The 25534-nt window shown below is 42.6% G+C and overlaps 1 protein-coding gene across 1 annotated transcript in view; it reads left to right on the top strand.

Annotated features, from left to right (window-relative positions):
* Nucleotides 1–13997, top strand: part of NPR3 (natriuretic peptide receptor 3) — a 95504-nt gene extending 81507 nt beyond the window's left edge. The window contains exons 5-8 of the mRNA XM_007951599.2: nucleotides 6946–7040; nucleotides 9941–10076; nucleotides 12394–12478; nucleotides 13886–13997. Of these exons, the coding sequence (XP_007949790.1) occupies nucleotides 6946–7040; nucleotides 9941–10076; nucleotides 12394–12478; nucleotides 13886–13997 (428 nt within the window). The remainder of the gene's footprint in view (nucleotides 1–6945; nucleotides 7041–9940; nucleotides 10077–12393; nucleotides 12479–13885) is intronic.
* The last annotated feature ends 11537 nt before the right edge of the window (nucleotides 13998–25534 follow it).

The following is a 25534-nucleotide window of genomic DNA, read 5'->3' as shown; positions in this document are numbered from 1 at the left end:
AATGCTCCTTCCAACAGTTTTGTTGATCTCTGAGTTGCTCCAAGTATGGCTCTTTTCTTTTCTTGGAGGACAATAGGATAATAGATATAGCTCCTTCGGACTGTTTCCTGCATGTAGAATTCCAAGAGGCAGACAATTTTGTTTCCTTTTGTTCTTTCTCTCTCCCCTTCAGTCTAAACTGATGGATTGTCTGCTGTGGTAGTTGGTTAGAATCATCAGTCACAGGCTTAACAAAAGATTGTGTAGCTTCGTCCTAAGTGAAAATTCTAGGACATGTGTCCTTAGTTTGTGCAACAGAATTTTCCAAATCTTTAAGTTTTGTTTCCATTTTGCACAATTTATTTTTAAATCCACTCTTTCTCTCGAATTTTACTGTGAGCAGCAGGCAGAAACCATTTAGCTTCTTTAAGGTCTTACTTAGAAAGCTTCTCAGCCAAATATCGAGCTTCATCACTTCTATTTCTACTAAACATTTGAACATAATTCAGACAAGTTCTTTGCTACTGCATGAAAAGCATTATTCTTCCTTCATTGTACAATCACATGTTTATAATTTCCTTTTAAAGAGTCACCAGAAACACATTTAATGTCCTCATGTCTAGCAGCATTTTGTTGCTGGCACCATATGTATTCTCTAAGACCTTAAGAAAGTTTTTCTTTGGTTCTCTTCATTTCTTCCTGAGCTCTTACCAGAATTGCCTTTGACGTCCATAATTCTACCAACAGTCTCTTCAAGGCAATCTAGGTTTTTGCGATTGTTATTGTTTGGTGCTGTCAAGTTGGCTCCAATTCAAGTGACCCTGTGTACAACAGAACAAAACACTGCCAGTCCTTTGCCAGGCTCACAATCCCTGCTATGCCTGAGCCCATCGTTGCAGTCACTGCGTCAGTCCATCTTGTTGAGTGCCTTCCTCTTTTTCACTGAGGCTCCACTTTAACAAGCATGATATCCTTCTCCAGGGCATGGTCCCTTCAAAAATAGGCTTTTGCTGTTAGACACCTTCAAACTCGTCCAGCCTCTACTCATTGCCAAATTCCAAAACCTCTTCTACTTTTAGGTACTTGTTACAGCAGCATCCCACTTCTCAACACCAAATTCTGTCTTCGTTATTGAATGCTGCTATGAAATACCATAAATGCGTGGCCTTAATAAATAGAAATTTATTTTCCCACAGTTTAGGAGGCTAGAAGTCTAAATTTAGGGTGCTCTAGGGGAAGACTTCCTCTCTCTGTTGGCTTTGTTCCTGGGCAATCTTCATGCAGATTGGCATCTCTTTTCCCCCATCTCTGCTACTTTTGCTTGCTCATTTAATGCCTTTTATATAGTGCCTAAGGCACTTGACTGCTAACCAGAAGGCTGGCAGTTCAAACCCATCAGCCACTCTTCGGAAGGAAGATGGGGCAATCTACTTCCATAGTGATATGCCTCAGAAACCCAAGGAGGGGTCGCTATGAGTTGTGTCCAACTCTACGGCAAACAACAACAACAACAACAACACATACCTGAAGGAGACTGATTTAAAACATGCCATGTGCTAATCCTGTCTCATTAACATAGCAAAGACAACCCATTCTCAAAGGGATTATAACCATAGGCAAAGAGGTTACGATTTATAACAAAAATTTTTGGGAACACAATTCAGTCCTTAACAAACAAGAGATAGAAAGTGACAGGAGGGTTTGGGTTGGACTGCTATTGCAGATAGGGTGGTCAGGGAAGGCCTCTCTGATAAATGGCAATTGAGCAGAGACCTAAGGGAAGTGAGGGGACAAATACTGAAGATGCTAAGGGAAGAGCATTACAGAGGGGACAGCAAATACAAAGACCCTAAGTGTATTTGGTGAGAGAGTTTGGAGTGTTCCCAAAAGAGCAAGGAAGCCTATGTGACTTGACCACAGTGTGTGAGGGGCAGTATGATAGGAGATGTCAGAGAGTTAGATCCTGTGGCTTAGAAGCCTTGCTGAGGACTTTAGACTTTATCAACTGAGATGGAAATCCACAAGAGGGTCTTGTCTTAAAAGGAGTCCTTATGGCTGCTAGGATCTCTGGTAGCATAGTGCCCAAGGCATTTGACTGCTAACCAGAAGGGTGGCGGTTCAAGCTCACCAGCCACTCCTCGGAAGGAAGATTGGACAATCTACTTCCGTAGAGATACTCCCTCGGAAACCCAAGGAGGGGTTGCTATGAGTCGAATCAACTTGATGGCAGTGAGTTATGGCTGCTATGTGATGGGCATATGACATAGAATAAAGGAACCCATGTAGCACAGTGGCTAAGTGGTTGGCTGCTGACCAGAGATCAGCAGTTCAAACCCAGCATCAGCTTTGCAGGAGAAAGATGTGGCAATCTGCTCGCATGAAGATTAAACCCAAAAAACCAAACTCACTTCCATTGAGTTGATTCTAATTCATAGTGACCCCTATTGAATTTCCAAGGCTGTAAATCCTTACAGAAGCAGACCATCCCATCTTTTTTCCATGGAGTGGCTGGTGGGTTTGAACAACTGACCTTTTGGTTAACAGCCAAATGCCTTAACTACTACACCACCGATTCTCCTTCCCTTAAAAATTATAGCCTTGGAAACCCCATGGGGGCAGTTCTGCTCTGTCCTATAGGGTCACTATGAGTTGGAATCAACTGACTGGCAACAGGTTTTTTTTTGTGTTTGGATCTAAAGTAGAAATTACTGAGTCAGCAATGAGAATTTTTCATTCTAGTCATTCTCTTGGCTTCTGTTTCTTCACATGAGCAAGCTGATGACTGACATGACATTGTATTAGCTCTTCTTTTGAGCCCTTTAATGCATTTTGAGGTATGTTCATATTTATTTGTAATCCAACTAATGACTGGAATAAGTGTTGCAAGATTAAATTTTGGACAATCCCCCGCCCGCCATTGGGACTCCTAGTCACTCCATTGACCCAGTCTGTCCTCAGTTATTAGAAAGGGTAGGACAGGAAGGGGATGTGTGTGTCAAACTCCACCTAGCATTGTTTGGGCAGTAGCTATGGTGACAATAGGTTGATCTCTTTCCTTCCTGGTGATTTTAGTGGGTGGCATGTCTTAATCCAAATCAGAGTGACATCTCTTTTAGCTTAGGCAGATTGTCCAAACCAAAACCAAATTCACTGCCATCGAATCGGGTCCATCTCATAGCGACCCCTCCTTGGGTTTCCAAGGCAGTATCACTACTGAAGTAGATTGCCCAACCTTCCTTCTGAGGAGTGGCTGGTGGGTTTGAATCACCAGCCTTCTGGTTAGCAGTCAAATGCTTTAGGCACCATCACACATGGATAATTAAGCTTCCAGGATTATCTTGCTTTATATCTAACTGATTCAGCTGAGGAGCTGGGATCAAAGAAAATATTTCAAGGGGCATATTAGGACACAGTCAAATTTCCCAGAAGTGGTGCACAATACTCTGAGAAACTGGTGTGTCTGGACACAACCTTGGTCGGCCACAGTTCATTCTTAGTTATTACTCACTACCTGGTGTGGTCATTTGTTCTTGGTCTTCTGACAGAAGAACAGGAGCCAGAGTTGGGAATGTTGGAGGGCACCACCAAGGGAGGTTGTTAAGGGAAGGGCGGCGCCAGCAGTGGCTGGAACCCAGGGCTTGGGCTAAATTTTCCCCAAGGTCATTTTGACAGTTCCATTTTAGAGCCAGGTCTACATAAAAAACTAAACCAAACCAACTTCCATCAATTAAGTTAATTCTGACTTAAAGGAACCCTATAGGACAGAGTAGAACTGCCCCCATAAGGTTTCCAAGGCTGTAAATCTTTATGGAAGCAGACTGCCCCATCTTTCTCCTGTGGAGTGGCTGGTGGCTTCAAACTGTTGACCTTTTAGTTAGCAGCTGAATGCTTTAACCACTGATCAACCAGGTCTACATAGGCAATCTGAAATTAGTCCTGAAACAATCAACTGTATAGTCCACTCTCCAGTGAGTGTTTTGCTTGTCCAAATGTACAGATAATTGAAGCCAAGATCACTTTTGGGTTTGAATTGTTTGGAGAGCCAAATTTATTTGCTAAACAATGTCCCATCTGAAGGTGGGCCCAGAGGAACTGTAAGGTATCTGTATAAAGAGAAACTCTAACTTTCCCAGAATTAAAAATAAATAACCTGTAAGTGACCACTAAGTTGTCAGGGGAAAAATACTCTGGATGTTATTTGACAAATTTGGATTTTATTGCATGAAACCTTGGACCAGCTCTCAAGACTTTCAATAAATGGCCTGGGAAGATGCTGAATTTCCTCTCTGTGTGAGAGGTCAGAGTGACAAGGTAAAAGAGACGGTGGCTCTAACCTTGAGTTCCACTACAGACCCATATAAATGAGGGTGGGGAGCCTCATACTAAGTAATAAAGATAATTTATACAGAAAATTCTGCTCTTGGCCTCATGATCTCACCTTCTGTACAGTACACACAGGTGAGGTCTCACTTTGCTAATCAGCCTCCCTAAGGTTCTCACCCCACTTCTTGGCAGAATTGTAATAGCTTAAAGGTGTAATGAGGTCTTAGATTACTAGGGCTACTTTGTCTTATAAAATACTCTGCAAAACACTTAGCAGGACACACCATTGTAAACACCTCTGAATAGAATGGCAAATGGTTGTTTGGAGATAAAATATGTTTTTCAAAAAGATATTTAGCACCTTTAAAGTTTTGTGGGTGTCAAGGATACATACATATGAGATACGTGTCTCTTTTGTAACCACTTTATATTAAGAAACAACAAAAAATCAAGATGAATGGTAGCTCCATTCTGTTTCTGGCAAAGTAGAACGAAGTCTGGAAAAATCAATGGGCCCTTAAACCACAACCCAAAGGACAGTAAACCCAAATACCTGCCTTCTCCAAACCACACTAGAGGATGGAACTTTCCCTTGGGATCCTTTCTCTCAGTCATCCATTTTACTAGAGGAGTCAGTACTTCCTGACAGAACCAAATCAGTAGAAACACCAAATAAATGTTACATTGGGCTCTACCACAGTTTAAAATGAAAGAAAACAAATAACTACAGTTAATTAGAGTGCAGCCGATGGGAACATTCTCTTATTTAATGCATGGAAATTACAGTATAGACATATTTAATATCATACTAATAATGTGTATTTGCTTTTATTGATTAAGTGTTCTAAACCTCCATTGCTAGCCCAAGTAAGTTCAAATCCCTCATGAGGACACTGAAGGCCTTCAGTGCTCCGCCGCCCTGCTCCAGCCTTGCATCTATCTTGGTGTTCCCTCACACACTTGGGGGCTCATCTCCCCAGAAACCTCTGTTTGGCCTCTGTGCTTTCGTAAATACTGTTCTTATGAGTTGCTGTTGAGTTGACTCCAACTCATGGTGACCTTATGTACAGCAGAACAAAATGTTGCCCATTCCTGGACTGTCTTCATGATTATCAATATGTTTGAGTCCACTGTTGTGGCTCTGTGTGGATAATCTCACTGGGTCTTACCCCTCTACCAAACATAATGTCCTGTCGTAGAGACGGGTCTTGCCTGATGAAGTATCCAAAGTTGGTGAGTCAAAGTCTCATCATCCTTGCTTCTAAGGACCTTTCTGGTTGTATTTCTTTTGAGTCTGGTTTGCTCATTCTTTTACAAGTTCATAGTATAGTCAGTATTCTTCACCACACCTAGAATACTCCCGTTCCCTGATTGCTACCTGTCCAAATCATAGACTTCCTTCAAGGTCCCTATAAAATACCTACTCTTTTATTGAGTCCTCCCTGCTTCTCCAACAGGATGTGATAAGTCTTCTTCTGAGTGGTGTGGGCATGGTCAGTGTCCTGGACCAGATTTCAAGCATTGTTGTTGTTGTTGTTGTGTGCCGTTGAGTTGGACCTGACTCATAGTGACCCTTCCTTGGGTTTCCGAGGCAGTATCATGACAGAAATAGATTGCCCAATAGTAATTATAATAATAGAGGAAAACAACTTATATCTCTTAAACATGTGTTGAAAGTGCTTCATATGTTTTAGCCCATTTAATCTCAACATCATCTTAGAGAAACCAGAAACCAAACCAGTTGCCATCGAGTGAACTCTGACTCAAGGCAACCCTCTGTGTTTGAATAGAACTGTACCCCATAGAATTTTCAGTGGCTGTGATCTTTTGGAAGTAGATTGAACATCTTGGTGGGGAGGTACTATTGTGCGTATTTTAAGTCCAGGAGACTGAAGCTCAGAGGATCATGTACCTTGCCCCCGGTCGCAGAGATCCTAAATGTGAAAGCGAGGATTCATATGTGAGCAGAGGATGGATTCTGGTGAGAACATGCTAAATCTCTAGTCCAGGCTACCCTTCTGTTGATATGTGTCTGACTCTTATTTGCTTCAGCTGCAACACCAAATTCAGCACCTAGAAATTACCCAGGAAGAATCCGTATAAAGAATGAATGAAGAAAGCAATAGGGATAAAGAGAAACAGGTCTTCTATTGGCAACTGTGACCCATGAAACCAAACCCTTCTCTTTCCTGTGCACTGAAGAGCCCATGCGTAAGCATATTTCCTGAGTCCTGAGCCTTGCATCTCAGTGTTCTTTCATCATGTTGGTCCACTGATAACGTGAACCCATGAAAGTCTGTGACAACACCTCCACTTCTTCATGCTTTACATTTTTTTTAAAAATACAAAACTGTGGGATAAGCATACTGATTTCAAATTTGCCTTCATTTTTTTTTAAAGTATATTCCCCAAAGGAGGGTCACTTATTTCTTTTTTAAATGGAGAAATGCTAAGAATTTAGGAATGCAGACACAGATGAAATTACAATGTCTTCCAAACGCCAACAAAAATGCTCAGTCTGATGAGATTTCCTGTGGCATTAGTTTGTTTAAAAAATTCTGTCAATTTCACTTTCTTGTTTTTGTTGGCAGAGAGTAGTATTTTAAGTAACTAATTTCAGGTTCTTCGTGTATCGTCCTCTAGGTATTGCTGGTCAGGTGTCCATTGATGCCAATGGAGACCGGTATGGGGACTTCTCTGTGATTGCCATGACTGATGCGGAGATGGGCACCCAGGAGGTAAGCACCCGAGACTGCCACACCAGCTCCTCCTGCTTGCTGAGATCCCAGTGAATGAATGTATTTTTCCTGGCATCAAGGTAGCTGTTCAAAGGCAGGCTCCATATCAAAATATATGTTGAAAACATTGAAGGTCCCACATAGGGAGAGCTCACTTTTGGGTGAGGGTATCAGGGAAGACATCAGGAAATAGTTCCATATTTATCTTAAATGGGAAAGTCCACCTTCCAAGTGGCCAAGACTCATGCTTCAGTCCTAAGAGGCAAGTGAGACTCATCTGGATGAAAGGCATGGAATCAAATTGTGTTCCCTTCTTTAAAATTTGGATTTTTAAAAAGATGTGTGTGGGGAAGGTACAGACTAGACATATGTTAATATTTCAAAAGATGATACAGTTTTAGGAGAGCATCATGGAGACAGAAGAGTGCCTTGGACACACAGATGAGTCTCCAGCACTTACTGAGGTGCAAGCTCTCTGCCTCAGTTTCCTCGGCTGTAACATGGAAATCATATCATCCTTGCTGACCTCATGTGATTATTGTGAGGACCAGATAAAATCAGACCTAGGAAAGTTCTTTATAAACTTCATAGTAGATATTTTATACACATACATGTAGGTGTACACACACACACTCACACACATCTGGGTCCCTGGTTGTGCAGTGGTGCTAACCAAAAGGTCAGCAGTGAAACCCACCAGCTGCTGTGTGGGATAAAGACCTGGCAACCTGCTTCCATAAAGATTCCAGTCTAGGAAACTCTATGGGACAGCACTGCTCTGTCACATGCGGTCCCTATGAGTTGGAATCGACTCCATGACACACAACAAATACTTACAAATAAGTGAGTGTGTGTGTGTGTGTGTGTATAAAACCAAAAAAACAAACTCACTGCCATTGAGTTGATTCTGACTCATAGCAACCCCCATTGGGTTTCTGAGGCAGTAAATCTTTGAAGAAGTAGATTGCCCCATCTTCCTTCTGCAGAGCAACTGGTGAGTTTGAATCACCAGACTTCTGGTTAGCAGTCAAATGCCTTAGGCACTACACCACCAGGGCTCTCTCTCTCTCTCTATATATATACACGCACACACACATATGTGTGCATATACACACACACATATAGATGTGCATCTATATACACACACAGATATATGTATTTGTGTATATGTGTGTCTGTGTCTCTCACTGCCGTCGAGTCAGATCCGACCCATAGTGACCCCTCCTTGGGTTTCCAAGGTGATATCTCTATGGAAGTAGATTGCCTAGTCTTCCTTCTGAGGAATGGCTGGTGGGTTTGAACCACCAGCCTTCTGGTTAGCAGTCAAATGCCTTATGCACTATATGCCATCAGAGCTTCTGTGTATATGGGTGTGTATACACACACACACATACATATATATAAAACAAATATGGAGTGTTTCAAGTAAAAGAGGGATGTGTCCTCTTCGTGTGTGTCCTTGATCACTCTTCCATTTCTCCTCTAGCACATTATCGGACCTGGCCCGTGGCACTTGCTGTTTTCCTAGAGTACACATATACCTGGCCTGAAAGAGTCCACAGCCTCTGTGGGCAGGGCCAGGCCAAGAGGACCTGGCAGTGACTATACTCACTCTATTTATTGAGTGGTCTTTCCCCTTTGTGCATTCTGGGTCTCATCCACATTCCAATTTCCCCATAATCATCATAGGATCGAGGGGAGGACATAGCAGTGAATGTGTGTCAAGTACTTGGTGAGTGCTCAGTACATGCCAGTCCACCCTCCTGGCCCCATCCCATGGCTCCCAACAGCTCCTCCCATCTCCCATTGGCCCAGGTGAATACTCTGCACCCAATGGCGGGCACCACAGCCCACCCACCCACACCTTGACAGGCGGGTGATGAAGGGGGAGGTAAAACAAGTTACCATACTGAGTAACAGTGACACAAGCCCAGAGTCTGGCAACCCCTATAGTGATTCCACTGCTCCAACAATATAAATTTGCTAAAAGTGAAAAAAAATGGAGCTTTGGTGGCACAGTGCTTAAAGCATTTGACTGTTTGACCAGGAGGTTGGCGATTCAAACCCACCAGCTGCTCTGCAGAAGATCGGACAGTCTATTTTTGTAAAGATTTACAGCCTTGGAAACCCAATGGGGGTCATCATGAGTTGGAGTTGACTCTATGGCAGTGTTTGGTTTCTTTTTTTGGATGTGGAATGAACCTGGAGTCACTCTCCCTCGTTTGTCATCACACATGAGTACCCTCACTTTCTCTTACGTGTCAGTGAAGTAGGGCCAGCTGTGCGTTGCTCTGTGGGAGATGGGTGGGGCAGTGCAGTATCCGCCCAGCAAGGGAAAAACCATGGATTTTGGGGTTATTGTTTCTATAGGGGAGATCCTTCGTTTCTGCTCTATAGTAGTGACTGAAGTAGAGCAGAGAGAATAGTGGCAGGACTCAGCCATCAGGTGAGGCATGCCCCGGGTGGCTCCACTCTGACCACTTCCTACATTTTTCTGCCTCCGTTTAAGCACTTTCCCTGCCCTAGGGAGCTATGGTTCTTCTCACTAAATTATGCCTTCAGCAGCACTATTGGCGATACCAAATCCTGGCTTACAGTGTCTTCAGAAACACACCCTGTAGTCAGCATGTACAGTAGGGGGGCTCCCTCTGCAACATCTCCTCACCTCTGCTCTGTGCCCTTCTGAAGAACTTGCTGTTTCCCGCCCGGAAGAGATGAGTGATGGTGGTGGGTCACCTGGTGTCCTCAGCACGCGGAGGCAGGGCAGCTCAGTCAGGTCCTGCAGCTTTAGAGAGTAACTGTCCAAGGTTGGGGGCTTCCTCCTTCGGAAGCAGATCACTTTGTCCTTCTAGTTTGTGTGTACGTTTAATTCTTCTTCTTCGTTTTAAACCTTTTTGTAGGTTATTGGTGATTACTTTGGGAAAGAAGGTCGTTTTGAAATGCGGCCAAATGTCAAGTATCCGTGGGGACCTTTAAAGCTGAGAATAGATGGAACCAGAATTGCCGAGCACTCAAACACTTCTCCTTGCAAATCATGTAAGTTTAGAGGCTTAATTTGCTATGTATTTTGTCATTTACAGCATTGGCATAATGCAAGTTTAAAAGGTAAGTGTTCTCCAGGAGCTCATGTTCTGAAAGTTCACATTTCCTTTTCTGATAGGTAGTAAAACATGTGGAAAAGATTCGCGAACAGGCATCACCTTTATCAAAGGCTTGCAGGTCTTTCTACTCTTCTCTTTCAAAATGGTGGAAGACTTCTGTTTTTATATTAAAGATCTCTTAGTATTAGAAGTTTCCACTTTAAGGGAAATTCAAAATAACTACGTGTGGCGAGAGAGCACATATTCATTGCTCACAGCAAGTTTCATTCTGAATCTTTGAGTCTGTAGTCCTCGCCCTGTCCCTCCAAACCAAATGTACTGTGTCCCTTGTTGTTGTTGTTAGGGACCATCAAGTTGGTTCCAACTCACAGCCACCCAGTGTTCAACAGAACGAAGCCCTGCCGGGTCCCTCACCATCCTCATAGTCAATGGCGTGTTTGAGCCCATTGTTGCAGCCACTGTGTCAATCCATCTCATTAAGGGTCTTTTTCACTGACCTTCCACTTTATCAAGCATGATGCCCTTCTCCAGGGACTGGTCCCTCCTAATAGCAGTCCCTCCTGATTATGTCCCTTAGACATCTGAAAACCTACAAATTCGCAAAAAAGTATAAAGCCTATTATTTATAAACAACCTTGTATATAAATATAGAAGCAAGTTGATGTTCTTATAAGGAATTTACAAAAAAGAAAAGTTAGAAATCACTGCTTTACAGAGACTTTTTTTTATCAGCTCATGAGGGAGAACAAGGTGAATTTCTATCTTTCAGGTCAGTTGGTCATTTTAGGCGGAGAAATGAATAATCATGATGTTTTGGGAGCCTCTTTCAAACTGTGGGGGATAAATGTCTATTCAGTAATCATGGGAGAGAATAATGGGGAAATGTGTAAAGAACACTGTGTTTGGAATTATTGGGCCTGGATTTGAATCCCACACTCATCACCAGTGCTTTTCTGACCACAGGAGAGTTCCTTAACCTCTTAAAGACTCTTTCCCATGTATCAGATGAGAAAAATGTACCCAACTCTTAGGATTGTTTTGAGGGTTAAGTGAGACAGTGCACTAAAGGCTCTCTACACACAAGCTAACTACTTCTCATTTTTATGTAAAAAGTGGGACATTATTGAACTTGACTGTTTCGAATTGTTATTCACGTTTTCACAAAACTATGTAGGACATTTTGATATGAAACTCTGGGTTTGGTGAGAGAACACCTGAAAATAGAACCCCATGAATTTTTCACCAGATCTCCCAGCACTGTGAAGTGTCACCACCCATCTGTGAAGATAAGTGTTGGGTCAGGCCTATGGCCCATTTGGTTGTCTTCTCTGAGGATAAACTCAATAAAGTTAAACATAGCATTACTATATGATCCAGCAATTCCACTTACAGGTATCTGCCCCAAATAACTGAAAACAGGAGCGCAAGCAGATATTCATACACAATTGTTCATTATGGTGCTACTTATAATAGCCAAATAATGGAAACAGTCCAAGTGTTGTTCAACACGTGAATGGGGACACTGTGGTATGTATACACACAAAGGAATCTTAGCCATAAAGAGAAATGAAATCCTGATACATGCTACAACGTGAATGAACCTTAAAAACATCATGTTGAGCAAAATAAAACTGTCTGTCACAAAAGGACAACTATTTTGCATGATCCCGCTTATATGAAATACCTAGAATAGACGGGTGTGTACAGACTTGTTTATTAGTAGTTACCAGGAGCGGAAGGGAGGGAGAGGGAAAGGAGGACTTGGAGCTTAGGGGACACTGAGTTTCTGTTAAGAGTGATGGAAAAATTTGGAAACAGATAATGAGAATGGTTGTTTAATGTGATAAACACAATTAATGCGGCTGAATTGTACACATGAAGAATGTTGACATGGCAAATGCTTTATTACATATATATTTACCACAGTTTTTTAAAAAAACTTTTAAAATGGATACATTTGGGAATTTCTGTTTCCAGTTTTTCTCAAATCCTTCTTGCATGTGCTTATATTCCCACTGTGTTCATTCCCTTGTAACAGTAGGTTTGTTTAGTATTTTCTCAAATGCTGTGTAAGTTTTGTACTTGGCAAAAACGCAAGTGCAGGAGCCCCAAGAAAACTTTTCTTAAAAAGAAAGGAAAATTTGGATCAAGTGGGGAATTGGGAAGCAACTTCCAGTGAGTAGCACTGGAGGCATCGTTCCTAACTATTTCTCAAAATGAACTCTGGTGATCTACATTTCTTTTTCAAGCAGGTGGCCTAGAAGAATCTGCAGTGACTGGCATTGTTGTGGGGGCCTTATTAGGAGCCGGTTTGCTAATGGCCTTCTACTTTTTCAGGTTAGCACTGCTTATAAAGTTTTAAATGGGCCCTCCTTTACTGCCTTGGTCATTTGTCTTTGCACAGTCTCCTTGTGACTTATCCATGTCTAAGAAGATGGTGATTAAAACACAAGCCATTTGTCTTAGTTCCCTAGTGCTGCTATAACAGAAATACCACAGGCAGATGGCATTAATAAACAGAAATTTATTTTCTCACCATTTAGGAGGCTAGAAGTCTGAATTCAGAGTGCTGGCTTTCGGGAAGGCCTCTCTTTCCCTGCCAGCTCTGGAGGACAGTCCTTGTCTCTTCTGAGCTTCTACACCTGGGCGATCTTCATGTGGCTTGAACTCTCTTCCCCTATCTCTGCTCTGCCTGTTCAATCTCTTTTATATCTCAGTAGAGATTGACTCAACATACACTCTACACTAATCCTATCTTATTAACTGAATGAAGACAACCCATTTCCAACTGGGATGATAACCACAGGCATAGAGGTTAGGATTTACAACACATACTTTCTGGGGACACAATTCAGTCTGTGGCACTATTCTTCTGGGGTGACCTCAGGCTTGGTGATCAGATCAGAGTACTGGTAGGATCAGCGGTTTTTCTCGCATCCCCTGTGGGACAGAGGGCTGCTACTGTGCTTTGATCATAGAAATCCTGATCTGAGTTCTTACCACTCACCAAGTGCATAAATGGAGGGGGAATCGGGAGAAAGGTGGAAATCAACTTTCCAGTTCTCAGGTTTCCGCCAATTTGAAATAAGTACCTTGGTTCACCTTCTAAGGAGGAAGAGGTACCTCTGAGTACATGCTCTCGGGGTGGTCTGTGCTCAGTATTTGGAGAACCCAAGTGCTTAGTTACCACTGTGGTTAAGCCCCAAGGCGTGTGAACTTGTAATATCTCTGTGTGCTCAAGATCCTGATCCACACCACGAGGGCGGTCTGTGCCTTTGTCATCTTTGGTGGTTGACTTTACTGCTTATTCATGTCAGTAGGCCAGGATTTTGTCATTTCTGTATGAAAATGTCACACTGGGTGTATGTGACTCTGTGGGAACAATTGTATTTCTGTTCCCTTGGCCACAGTACACTTAATCTGATCTTTATCTGGGGCACATCCTGGGAGTTGAAGGGAGCTTCTGTGGCAGAATAGACAAGACTTAACACACAAGGCGCCCAGGGAAGAAGAGGGAGGCTTGTTGTATGCCGTTTGGGAAAGCATGCCAAGTTTTCTCCTTGAATAAGGGCAGAACGCCTTGGGGCATACGACTTTAATCTCTGACCAGGGTTTCATATTCTGTCACTTCTCATTTATCAACTCAAGCCCAGATGTCCCTTGAGGGCACTCTTTGTGAGAGAAACCATAGTACGTTGTATCCCAGTAAGGTTTTATTACTACCTTCACTTTCTCTTTACCCAGGAAAAAATACAGAATCACCATTGAGAGGCGAAACCAGCAAGAAGAAAGTAACATTGGAAAACATCGAGAGCTGCGGGAAGACTCCATCAGGTCCCATTTCTCGGTGGCTTAAAGGAAGCCTTTTTTTTTTTTTTTTTTTTCCCTGCTAGAGATTCTTTAAGGAGATAAATGGGATGAAAGACATCAATGGGACAGAAGAGGCGCTCTTGAAGAACTCATTCTTTTATGCAGTTATGCAGTTAGTCATTTTAAGATTTCTTTAGAAGCTCAGGAACAATTAATAATCACCATATGCCTCACGGCCTTTCATCTCATGACAAACAAATATAAGGATATAATGTCACTCTGTTAGATGTTCATACTGTTTCAAGGGTATATAACTAGGTTTAAGTTTTTAAAATCTGATATCTCCACATATCTTGATGGCTTTCAGGGGCATTTTGTGAAGGATAGAAAATGTAGTTTTCTTAAAGGAAATGATTGATAGCCAGAGTAAAGTCATTATACAAATAGAATATTCTTGGAAATATTTAACAGCCAGGAAGAGGAGAATGGAATGAGAACGTGCAAGGTTGGAAATGTAGCTTCCCTCTCTGTAGAGTCAGTGGCAGATTTGCTGTGGAGGACTGTCCTCTCCAACGTGAACTTTCAGGTCCTTATATCTCAAACGAGGATTGTTTTTCTCCCTGTCTCTTCCAGTGGCTTATAAAAGCTATACTGGAAAGTTGTAAATATTAGTGAGACAAGAAGATTTATACAAAAAAAGCAAGTCTAAAATATTTCCTTTTTTCATGTTAAAAAAAAAGCCCTATGTCACACTAACATTTTAATCTTATATTTTGATATTAGAGAATATGTCTATTTTTTGATTTTGAAGATTAAATGTCACTGTTATTTTCAAAGCATGGGTATTGTGTACAACAAGCCAATGATGATGAAAGATGCTTCTCTTCGCCCTGGTTCCCTCTTCTCCTTGGCCACAGCCAAATGCTAAGTGCTGCTTGAATCACCGAACCAAGTACAGGGATCTAGAAATGTATCCAGGTTATAAACGCTAAAGGAGTTAGGGTTCTATCCACTTACCTATTTTAAACGCAAGCTATTTTAGGGATAGCCCTACCTGCCAATTCTGGGAAAATGATGAGACTCATGATTAGAGGTGAACAGTTCCTGGGATTCGTCAGGTTTTATAAAGGGAGGCATCTCTTTTTCTTCAAGGACTTGTTCAGAATGTGATCGTAGCCACAGAGATGATACATTTAAAGACTGCACGCATGGCATTTTACCAAAATTCAAAGTGATGATTTTGGTTAAAAGAAGACATCAAAATGTCTTACTGTCTTCTCTTTTAGCCAGCTCCACAGAGCTTCACAGTCACCCACTAATAATTTATGTAGCACTGAGCTGGGTGTGGACATGAGGAGTTGGGATTACATTGAGTAAGTACTTACTGAGTATCTGCTTTGCACCCAGTACTCCACACATGGGTTTAAACAAGGTTGTCCCTTTCACTTATAATTTGTGGGGAGAAATAGATAGTGAGGGAAGAATGGGGAGATGCCAGGTGAGTATACCACCTGTAATAGGTCATTAGGGTCTTTCATTCATAACTTTTTGAGAATCTGAAGAATAGGTATAAAAATTATCTTGATATTTATAAAAGTCCCACTATAGGGATTACAATGGCCAAGTTTGTGTGATTCCTTGGTAGTGGCTCCCCAAGATCCCAGTGAAGGCAGTGGGGATGAGAGCCACTGGTCTGGGATTTGGCCAGGCCTACTTCTCTGGAGTAACCTGCCTCGGCTACCACCACTTCAGCCCCTATAAACAGATTATTTCTGTACAAGGCACATTTTCCCTCTATCATTAAAAAAAATGGAATATTGGCCACTGGAGGGTATAAGAAAAGATCACCTGGAACAACTATGTTATAGTTCTCCATACAAAAAACCAAACCAAACTCACAGCTGTGGAGTCGGATCCGACACATAGCGACCCCTCCTTGGGTTTCTGAGGCAGTATCTCTATGGAAGTAGATTGCCCAGTCTTTCTGCTGAGGAGAGGCTGTGGGTTTGAACTGCCAGCCCTTTGGTTAGCAGTCAAATGCCTTGGACACTACAACACCAGAGCTCCTATGGTGGAAGCAAAACATTTGACAGCTCAGAATCCCACAGATGAGGCCAGAATGGAAAGCCTGCATGTATCTTTACCCAAATTGGAGAGCTGCTTCCTTTTGCTTGTTTTTCACAGACACTTTCCATATGTTTAGAGATACTCCTTTTCTATTATCCAGTGTTTGTTAAAAAAAAAAAAAAAAAATTAAACTTTGAGCCCATGTGCTAACTACCAGGGGAAAAACACTCTTCCTGGCTATAGTTTTGGGTATACATATTTCTCATCTTTCTTTAAAAAACACAAGTGTCTTCTATTTCTACTTCAGGTAGAGGAATAATTCTATAATTAATATTATGCCCAAGGTGAAATCTTAATTTGGGGAAAAACTTAGGTTTTCAAAAATGGCAGAACAAACCCAGACTTTTCTGGTATGTGGATGCCATTCTCTTCCAGTCTTAAAGTGATTCTAGTGTTTTTTAACATTGACTGTTTGTGTACATTTCTGTTGCCTGTTCTTTTTCCCTTGAAATCTTCATATGAGCTGCCATAATTCCAGTAAGTTTTGAAAACTCCAACTTTTTCTTTTTTTTTAAACTCTCGACTTTCAAGTTGAGAAACCTACAAATGCAGGTGTTATTTCCAGTGTTACCTTAGGTTAATGAGACTGTGATTTGGGTTTAAAAAAAAATTTTTTTTTTAAACTTTTTATTATGGTTTGAGTGAAAGTTTACAGAGCAAATTACTTTTCCACTCAGAAGCTTCTATACCTTGGTGTAGTGACCTTCGTTGCAATCCCCAGAATGTAACAGGCCTCTTCCTCCTTAGGTTCCGTGTTCCCGTTCATCCCTCTCTCCTGCCCCTTCCTGCCTCCTCAGTTGTTCTGAGGAGCTTGTAACCTCATTGGTGTTACTGTTCACTTCATACCCTTGTCCATTGTTTGGCTGCAGGATCATCCCTGGGGGTGGGTTCAGTGCCCCGCTTGAAAGGTGTCTAAGGACCACAGGGGAGGGTATACTTTGGGGGATAAGTTCCTATCTGACCAAGCAACACCTTTAACAGTTTGTCACACATACTTTGCTGGTAGCCACATATCATACAGTGAAATAAACAGGGTTTAGTTCTTAAATTCATTTTAGAAATTTTTACTGTACTTGTGGGGTGTCTGGATTTCACAGGAGTACTTGATCAGTGTTTTTCCATCTGGCCAAAAATAAGCTGATCTTGATGCAGGTCAAAATGACTATATACTTTTTGGTGTGGGAAATAAATTTTGGTTTTATGGTCATCATTGTTACCCTTAGCATTTTTGTTTGTTTGTTTGTTTGTTTTGACTCAGAAACAAAAGCTTTCCAAGGTGATCCCTTCTATCTGGAAAGAACTTTCTTTGAAAAGTCTATAGTTTTCCCCAGACTGACTACAGGTTTTACAAGCTTCCAGTGTCCCATGGGAGCTCTGGTAGCTTAGTGCTAACCAGAAGGCTGGCGGTTCAAACCCACCAGCCACTCCTTGGAAGGAAGATGGGGCCATCTACTTCCGTAGTGATACGGCCTTGGAAACCCAAGGAGGGGTCGTTATGAGTCGGGTCTGACTCGATGGCACATAACAACAACAACAGCGCCCCACGAGTGTTCCATTTCTCTGAAAAGCCATCAGCTTGTCGTGTCCTGAGCCACCAACGCAGTGCCATGGGCCTTAAAATAATTCTTTACATTTCAGAAGCTACCTTTAAAGGGGCAAGGGTGGAGCTGGTGGAGGAGAAGGTTTTCTTTCCTCCTCTCTCTTAAATTCAAAGACTTTTGCTTTAGAATGTCAGTCACTTCTCAACATTCACAGGCTTCTAGGATCATCCACTTGCTCATGGCACATGCCTCTCCTGGCCCCTAACTTACCCCTTTCTTTCTGATGCTGCTGACTTGAGCATGGTAAGATATGCCATTGGCAGTGAACTTAATTAAGGCCATTGTGTAGATCTCATAAAGACAATGACAAGAATTCAGAAAGTAGACTCTATGGCATCATGGCCTTCGTGTCAATGGGGACACTTTTGGCTACTTGTGGATGTCCCCTTAGGACATCAAATAGGATATTATGCCACTGGTATCAAGGACACATTTATAAATGGAAGGAATGGGTACCTGAGTTTCTTGAGACACAAGGAACTAGGATCCCAAGTGAAGGGAGTTGTAAAATCAAACACCAACTGAAATTAGACCCCTTGTCTATGTGTCAAGGGTTTTGTTTTGTTGCACCCTGTGGTTTAATGCTTCATGAGCAAGCTGGTAATGAGTTGAGTTTCTTGTTCAGGGAGAAAACCGTCTAGAAACGCAGAATCTGTTTTGGGGCAGTGTGGGAGCAGAGAGATTGAGGTGCTGCTCAAAGGCACCTGTTTCTTTTTCACTTGCTCTTTAGAACTAGGGAAGAGCCAGTGATTTAGTCCCTCCTCAACAGTTCTTTTGTATGCCAGACTCAACAAGAGGCTTGGGTGTCCAGCAGGAAACATCAGGAGTTTGATCCTCCAAAAGAAATAGAAAAGGGTAGCCTTGCAGGCGACCACTGTCTTTATCACCTTCCCTGCCCTTCCCACCCATGTCAGTATCTTCAAAGATGTGTTAGCATCTTGCCCATGCAAGTGGAAACCTGTGAGTAAGACCTCCGAACTTCTTCAGAGGGAAGAAAGGCACCTGGCTGCCGCCTGTAAGAATGTAACTGGATTTGGATCAGAACCCTAACATGAACTTGACCACACATGCTTTTGGGGTATTTTGAGCTTCTGATGCCCAACTACTCCAAGCAGCCTGGCTTTGGTTTTCACAGAGAGGTCACAAAGGCCCCTTGCTGGTATACCCACAGCCAGAGGCAAGATTTAAAATAATTTTCAAAAGGTGCTCTTTGGAGTTTGTTCAAATTTCTCATTAACCACTAATGTAAACTCATACCAAAGGCAAGACATTGTAAACCAGCTGATGCTGTTAACATTCATGTGTTGAGCTACTTCAAACACAACAAGAGCCTAACCATAAAAACCCATGTTACAATAGGTCTTTGATGTATCAGGTGTGGAATGATTCCTTGGGTAGAGATTTGAACAAGCAGAGTTAAGGGTTAGCAAAAATGCTGGGTGGCTTTGATTCAGATTTTTAAAGACCTAAATTTCTATGCACAGGGAATAAAGGGACCATTTACCAACTGTAAATTACAACGTAAGTACCAAGATGTTTTTTATTTGCTGGGAGAACAAAGCTATCATAGCATGTAATAATTGGGCAGAGAAGTTGAGGAAGAGGAAAATTTAGATTTTGATACAGCATGTCCTATTTATTATTCAGTACCAAGACCTAAAAACTTTCACCGTGGTGTGTCTTGCTTATAAGACAACAGTGAGGTGTCCGTTGAGAGCCTGGAAATGCTATGAGTTTGTAGTCCTTTGTGTTGGGTCCTGGGACTCTCACACTTGTTCCTTGTGCATGGTGAATGATTGAAACTGGGAGGATATGCGACAGACACTGTGGAGGTGTAATTCTGGGTCGTGTTATTCATTGTTAATTTTTAAGAACAGAATTACCAAACAATACAGACCTACCATGAGTCTGGTAGAAAAAGAATAGTAAAAGCTGCACAAGCTACATACAATTTATTATTCTAATGTAAGTAGAACTATCTGCATATAATGTGATTTAATTTATTGTTGTTTTGTGTAGAAAATGAGAATTAATGACTGTGGAAATAACCCTTATTTTGTATAATATATTTTATTTCCGGTGCAAACTGGTCATTTAAAATGTCTCCTTTATTTGATGTTTGGATAGAAATGTGTATGTGTTCTTGTAAATGTTTTTATTAAGCAAGAATGCCACATACCCAGAATATAACAATGTGTTCTCATTAAAAAATACATCCCACAGAAACCTTCTCCTGTTTGTAATTGAAGTTACATGCACTGCACATATCCATATTCTTTGAGGACTTTCTGTTCTTCTAGGATTCTTGGGTAAAATTAATAAAAGTGATGAATTGTAATGTTCACATGAGATCCATGAAAGGACGCAAGAATTTCTGCCAAGCTAGAAGAGACTTGAAGAAATATAAAAAGAATATATTACTTTAAAAAAAAAAAAAGCCCATTGCCCTTGAGTCGATTTTGACTCATAGCAACCTGATAGGACAGAGTAGAACTGCCCCATAGGGTTTCCCAGGGTGTAGTCTTTACATTAGTAGACTGCCACATCTTTCTCCCTTGGAGGGGCTGGTGGGTTTGAACTGCTGACCTTTCAATGATCAGTCAGTCAAGAGCTTAACTACTGTGCCACCAGGGCTCCTCAGTATTCCTGATATGAAGGATAACCCTTGAATTGGTAGGTAAGAGAAGAGCTCTTCTCAGATAGGAAACATTAAACCTCTACAGCTGGCCCATGATTACAAAGCATTGGCCTCAGTTACTCGGATTTTTTCCTCCTTGCCCACTTTAAGGAGATCTTAAGTCAGTCTTGTCACTTGAAAGAGGCCCCTGTTTCCACCATCCTAAGCTGGTTCACCAACCTCAAGCATTCTCTGGTTGTGAAAACCTGCCCCTCTCACTGAGAAGTCATCGTCAGCTGCCATTTGGTCAGCCCCGACTCATGGCAACCCCACGCACAACTGCGAGAAACACTGCCCATCCCTGCACATCCCATGGTTGGTTGCCAATCAGACTGTTGTGATCCTTTGGGTTTTCATTGGCTGATTTTCAGAAGTAGCTCACCAGGCCTTTCTTCCTAGTCTATCTGAGTTTGGAAGCCCCTCTGAAACCTGCTGAACATCATGGCAACACACCAGCCCCCACTGACAGATGGGTGGTAGCTGCACCTGAGGTGCATGGTCTAGGAATCGAACCTGGGTCTCCCTGGGAAGATAAGAATTCTACCACTGAAACACCATTCCCATTCCAGGAAGTTACTCTTGATCATCTGAGAAACACAGTGATTCCTGCGGTTGTAGCAAGGTTCCCTGGTTCTGCTGCCACTGCTAATGAGGTCCCTTGGCAGTACCACCAATGCCACTCCCAGTGGGTGCTGTGCTTGAGAACATTCTGTAGCACGATGCTGATTGGAGGAGGAGTGTGGCAGGAATGAAGGATGAGTCAGGAAACCACCTCTAGGAAACAGGGTATTCCCACTACTTCCTCATATCACTGGGGCTCCTTCCAGTGAAAGTTGGTGTTGTTAGGTGCCATCAAGTTGGCTCTGACTCAATGACCCCATGGACAACAGAATGAAACATTGCCCAGTCCTGTACCATCCTCACAATTGTTGCTGTACTTGAACCTATCATTGCAGCTACTGTGTTAGGATGGTCTGGAAAGCTTTACCCCATCCATGTCATTAAGGTCAACTATACTTTGATGAGGAAGCTCTTTTCTAGTCATATTTTGAGTGCCTTCCAACCTGAGGGGCTCATCTGGCACAATCTCAGACCATGTTTCTCTGGTATCCATCAGATTTTAAGTGGCCATTTATTCATTTTCAGAAGTAGATGGCCGTGTCCTCCTTCCTAGGCTGTCTTGGTCTGGAAGCTCCACTGAAACTGCCCACCAGGGGTGGCCTTGCTAGTATTTGAAATGCCAGTGGCATAGCGTCCAGCATCACAGCTACATGCAAGGCATCACAGTAGGACAAAACTGGTTGTTGAAAATTGTTGCTGTTGTTAGGTGCTGTTGAGTCAGCTCCAACTCATAGTGACCCTATCTATATACAACAACAAAACACTGCCCAGTCCTACACCTGCCCCACAATACTTGCTATACACGAGCCCATCATTGCAGCCACTGTATCAATCCATCTCCTTGAGGGTCTTCCCTTTTTTTGCCGACCCTCCACTTTACCAAGCATGATATCCTTCTTCAGGGAATGTTTCCTTCTGAGAACATGACCAAAGTAGGTGAAATGAAGTCTGTCCATTCTTGGTTCCAAGGAGCATTCTGTCTACATTTCTTCCCATTGTTGTTGTTGTCATGTGCTGTCTAGTCAGACCCAACTCATAGCGACCCCTCCTTGGGTTTCTGAGGCAGTATCGCTAGGGAAGTAGATTGCCCAACCTTCCTTCCGAGGAGTGGCTGGTGGGTTTGAACCACCAGACTTCTGGCAGTCAAGTGCCTTAGGCTCTATGCTACCAGAGCTCCTACATTTCTTCCCAGGCAGCCAAAATTTCTTTTAAGCTGGCTTGATGCCAATTAACCTTACTCTCTCATAGGATAAGAGACCATTGTAAGGAAAAGTCCCTTTTCTGTACACCATCTCACTCCATAATGGTCTGGAAAAGGACCAAGAGGAAGACCCGCACACCCATTGCCGCCGAGTCAATTCTGACTCATAGCGACTCTACGGACAGAAAAGTACCACTCCATAGGATTTCCAAAGCTGTAAATCTTTATGGAAGCAGACTGCCTCATCTGCCTTCTGTAAAGCACTTGCGGGGTTTGAACCATTGACCTTTTGGTTAGTAGCTAAATGTGTTAACCACTATACCACCAGACTTCCTTAAGAAGGAGACAGTGACAGACTTATTTCATCAGAAGCTCTTAGAGGACCAGCAGGGGTTCACTCAAAGCTGCATTTTCTTTTCAGACTCTTGTATGGGGTGCCACACCCTGGGTCCGCTGTTGTATACCTGCTATATACCGCTACGTACATCCCATTCCCCCACTGGCTGAGGAGCCCAAGGGTAGCTCCCTGGAATTCATCTCTTTGGGACAATGAAGCTAGCAGCATGATCAGTTAGAGCAGCACTGCTCCCCCCACAACATAGAGGACTCCCCATGTCCTAAAGAACATCCTTCCCACCAGTGGCTGCCCTCAGTCACAGGGGTCCCCAAGAATGTTGGTATTTTGTCCCAAATGCAATAGCATTGCATCACTACAGTTGTAGTCTGCAGGCGAATTTCCCAGGTAGACAAACCAAACCAGTTGCTGTTGAGTCAGTTCTAACTCCTGGTGACCCCTGGTATGTTAAGAGTAGAAGCGTGCTCCACAAGGGTTCAATGGCTGGTTTTTTTAAAGTAGGTCATCAGGCCTCTCTTCTGAGGAACTTCCAGGTGGACTCAAACCTCCAGCCTTTTGGTTAGCAGCCAAAGGTGTTACCCATTTGCATCACCCAGGGCCTCTTGGGTAGACAGAGGGGCAGTCTTATTCCCCTGCTATTCCAAAGACCAAGGGAGACCAGGCCTCATGAAGGCTAGTGGAGACTGCCCACATCAAAGTGACTTCTCTGGATTAGAGGCCAGGGGCTCCCTGGGTAAGCTCATAGGGGCCTGCTCCTCCCAGGCTTCTCCTTGTTTTGTGCTGTTGAGTGGATTCTGACTCATAGCAGCCCTATAAGACACAGTAGAATTGCCACGAAGAGTTTACTAGCCTGTCATCTTTATGGTAGCATACCACCAGAGTGGCTGGTGGGTTTGAACTACTGATGTTTTGGTTAGCTGCTGAGTGCTTTATCCACTGCCCCACCATGGTTTCTTCTCTTAGGCTTAGCGGCCCCCAACATCAAGGTAGAGGTGATGCCCACTCTTCTAAAAGGACCTGACAGTTCAGAATGAGGGGTGGATAAGGCAGATCTGGGAGGCTGCATTCCAGGCCCTGTCATCCCCCCACATCACTAAGCACAGCAGCCAGTGCCAGGTACCCTCTGGCGAAGCATAACCAGCTTTGTGGAATGCTTGAGAAGAACCAGCTGTGCTTCAAGCGGTCTGTGTGCCCCTAGCAGGGATGACTTGGATGGTGTCAAAGATATTTTGTGCTTCAAGGCAAAAATCCAACAAGAGACTGAATCTAAATAGAGCTTGCCACCTGGTATATGAACCATGGACACCACTTGACCATTCTCAGCATTTTAGTCAAGAGGAAAATGAAGAATGAGTAGTGGGTGGCCTTCTCAATTTAGTAACAGTAGCAACTTATTGAGAGCTTTCTGCATGCCAAGATTGTGCTAAGCACTGTAAATATATTCATTTATTTAAATTTCACGACACCCCTTAGCACTTGCTGTCAAAGCAACTCTGACTCATGGTGCCCCCATGTGTATCAGAGGGGAACTGTGCTCCACAGGGCTGTCAGCGGGTGATTTTTCAGAAGTAGATCACAAGGCCTTTCTTCTGAGGCACCCCTGAGTGGACTTAAACCTACAACCTTTTGGTTAGCAGCCTAGCATGTGAACTCTTTGCACCACCCAGGGACCCCACAACACCACTATGAGGTAGGAACTATGGTTATCCTCCTCACTTTGGAGATATGTCAACTGAGGCACAGAACAATTAATTAGCTTGCTCAAGGTCTCATAGCTGGTATGTGGCAGAGCTGGGATTCAAAGTCATGCTGCTGACTCTTAGACAATGGCCAACCCAAGCTGCTTAACCTGGCAGATGGTGGTTATCTCCGGTTTTCGTAAGTAGATCTTGCTCCTTTTTGGTCACCTTCCACATCCAAGCAGGATCCCATCCATCTCTTCCATGTTCGCTTGCTCTAAGCGAGGTCTTTATCACTCTACCTCCAAGTTACCTTATTTCTTATTTCTAAGCTCTCCTTTTTCCTTATTTTTCATATAATGGTCACATCACTCTTCCTAAAATAATGCTTTGATAATGTTACTCACCTGCTTAATTACCTTTTATAATCTTTCCCTTAGGTCAGATTCCATGTTCTGGGCCTACTATTCAGGGCCTTACAGAGAACAAGTCCAATCTTGCCTTATTGATTTACTATTCACTATTTCCTTGATTCAGTCAAATTGTACTAAATTTGGCACACTCGTATCAATTTACTTGTCAGCCAGTAAACACTCCACACATTTCCTTTTCTTTCTAAGCAAGTCCATCCTTAGTCTGTGGTTCAAATCCAGCTTCCTCCACATCGTCCAATTATTTTTGATACAGTGACTCTGCATTCCTCCCATCTTCTTTTGATGTTTCCTGCATCATCCAATATTTTGCCCACAGAATCTTTCAATATTAAGAAGAATGGGAATTCCAGAACACTTAATTGTACTCACAAGGAACCTGTACATAGACCCTGAGGCTGTATTTTGAATAGAACAAGGGGGATACTGCATTGTTTAAAATCAGGAAGGGAGTGCATCAAAATTGTATCCTTTTGCCATACTTTTTCAATCTGTATGCTGAGCAAATAATCTGAGAAGCTGGATTATATGAAGAACTTGGCATCAGGATTGGAGGAAGACTCATTAACAACCTGTGATATGCAGGCAACACAACCTTGCTTGCTTTAAGTGAAGATGACTTGAAGCACTTACTGATGAAGATTAAAGAGTACAGTCTGCAGTATGGATTACATCTCAACATAAAGAAAACGAAAATCCTCACAACTGGACCGATGAGCAGCATCACAATAAATGGAGAATAGATTGAAGCTGTCAAAGATTTCATATTACTTGGATCCACAATCAATAGCACTGGAAGCAGCATTGAGGAAATCAGATGTCATATTGTGCTGGGAAAATCTGCTGCAAAACACCTCTTTAAAGTGATGAAGAGCAAAGATGTCTCTTTGA

This window comes from Orycteropus afer, unplaced genomic scaffold, assembly GCF_000298275.1.
Source record: "Orycteropus afer afer isolate SDZICR_OR568_19922 unplaced genomic scaffold, OryAfe1.0 scaffold00302, whole genome shotgun sequence".
NCBI lineage: Eukaryota > Metazoa > Chordata > Mammalia > Tubulidentata > Orycteropodidae > Orycteropus > Orycteropus afer.
Note: the sequence above shows the minus strand (reverse complement) of the source record. Positions and strands in the feature narration are given on the sequence as shown.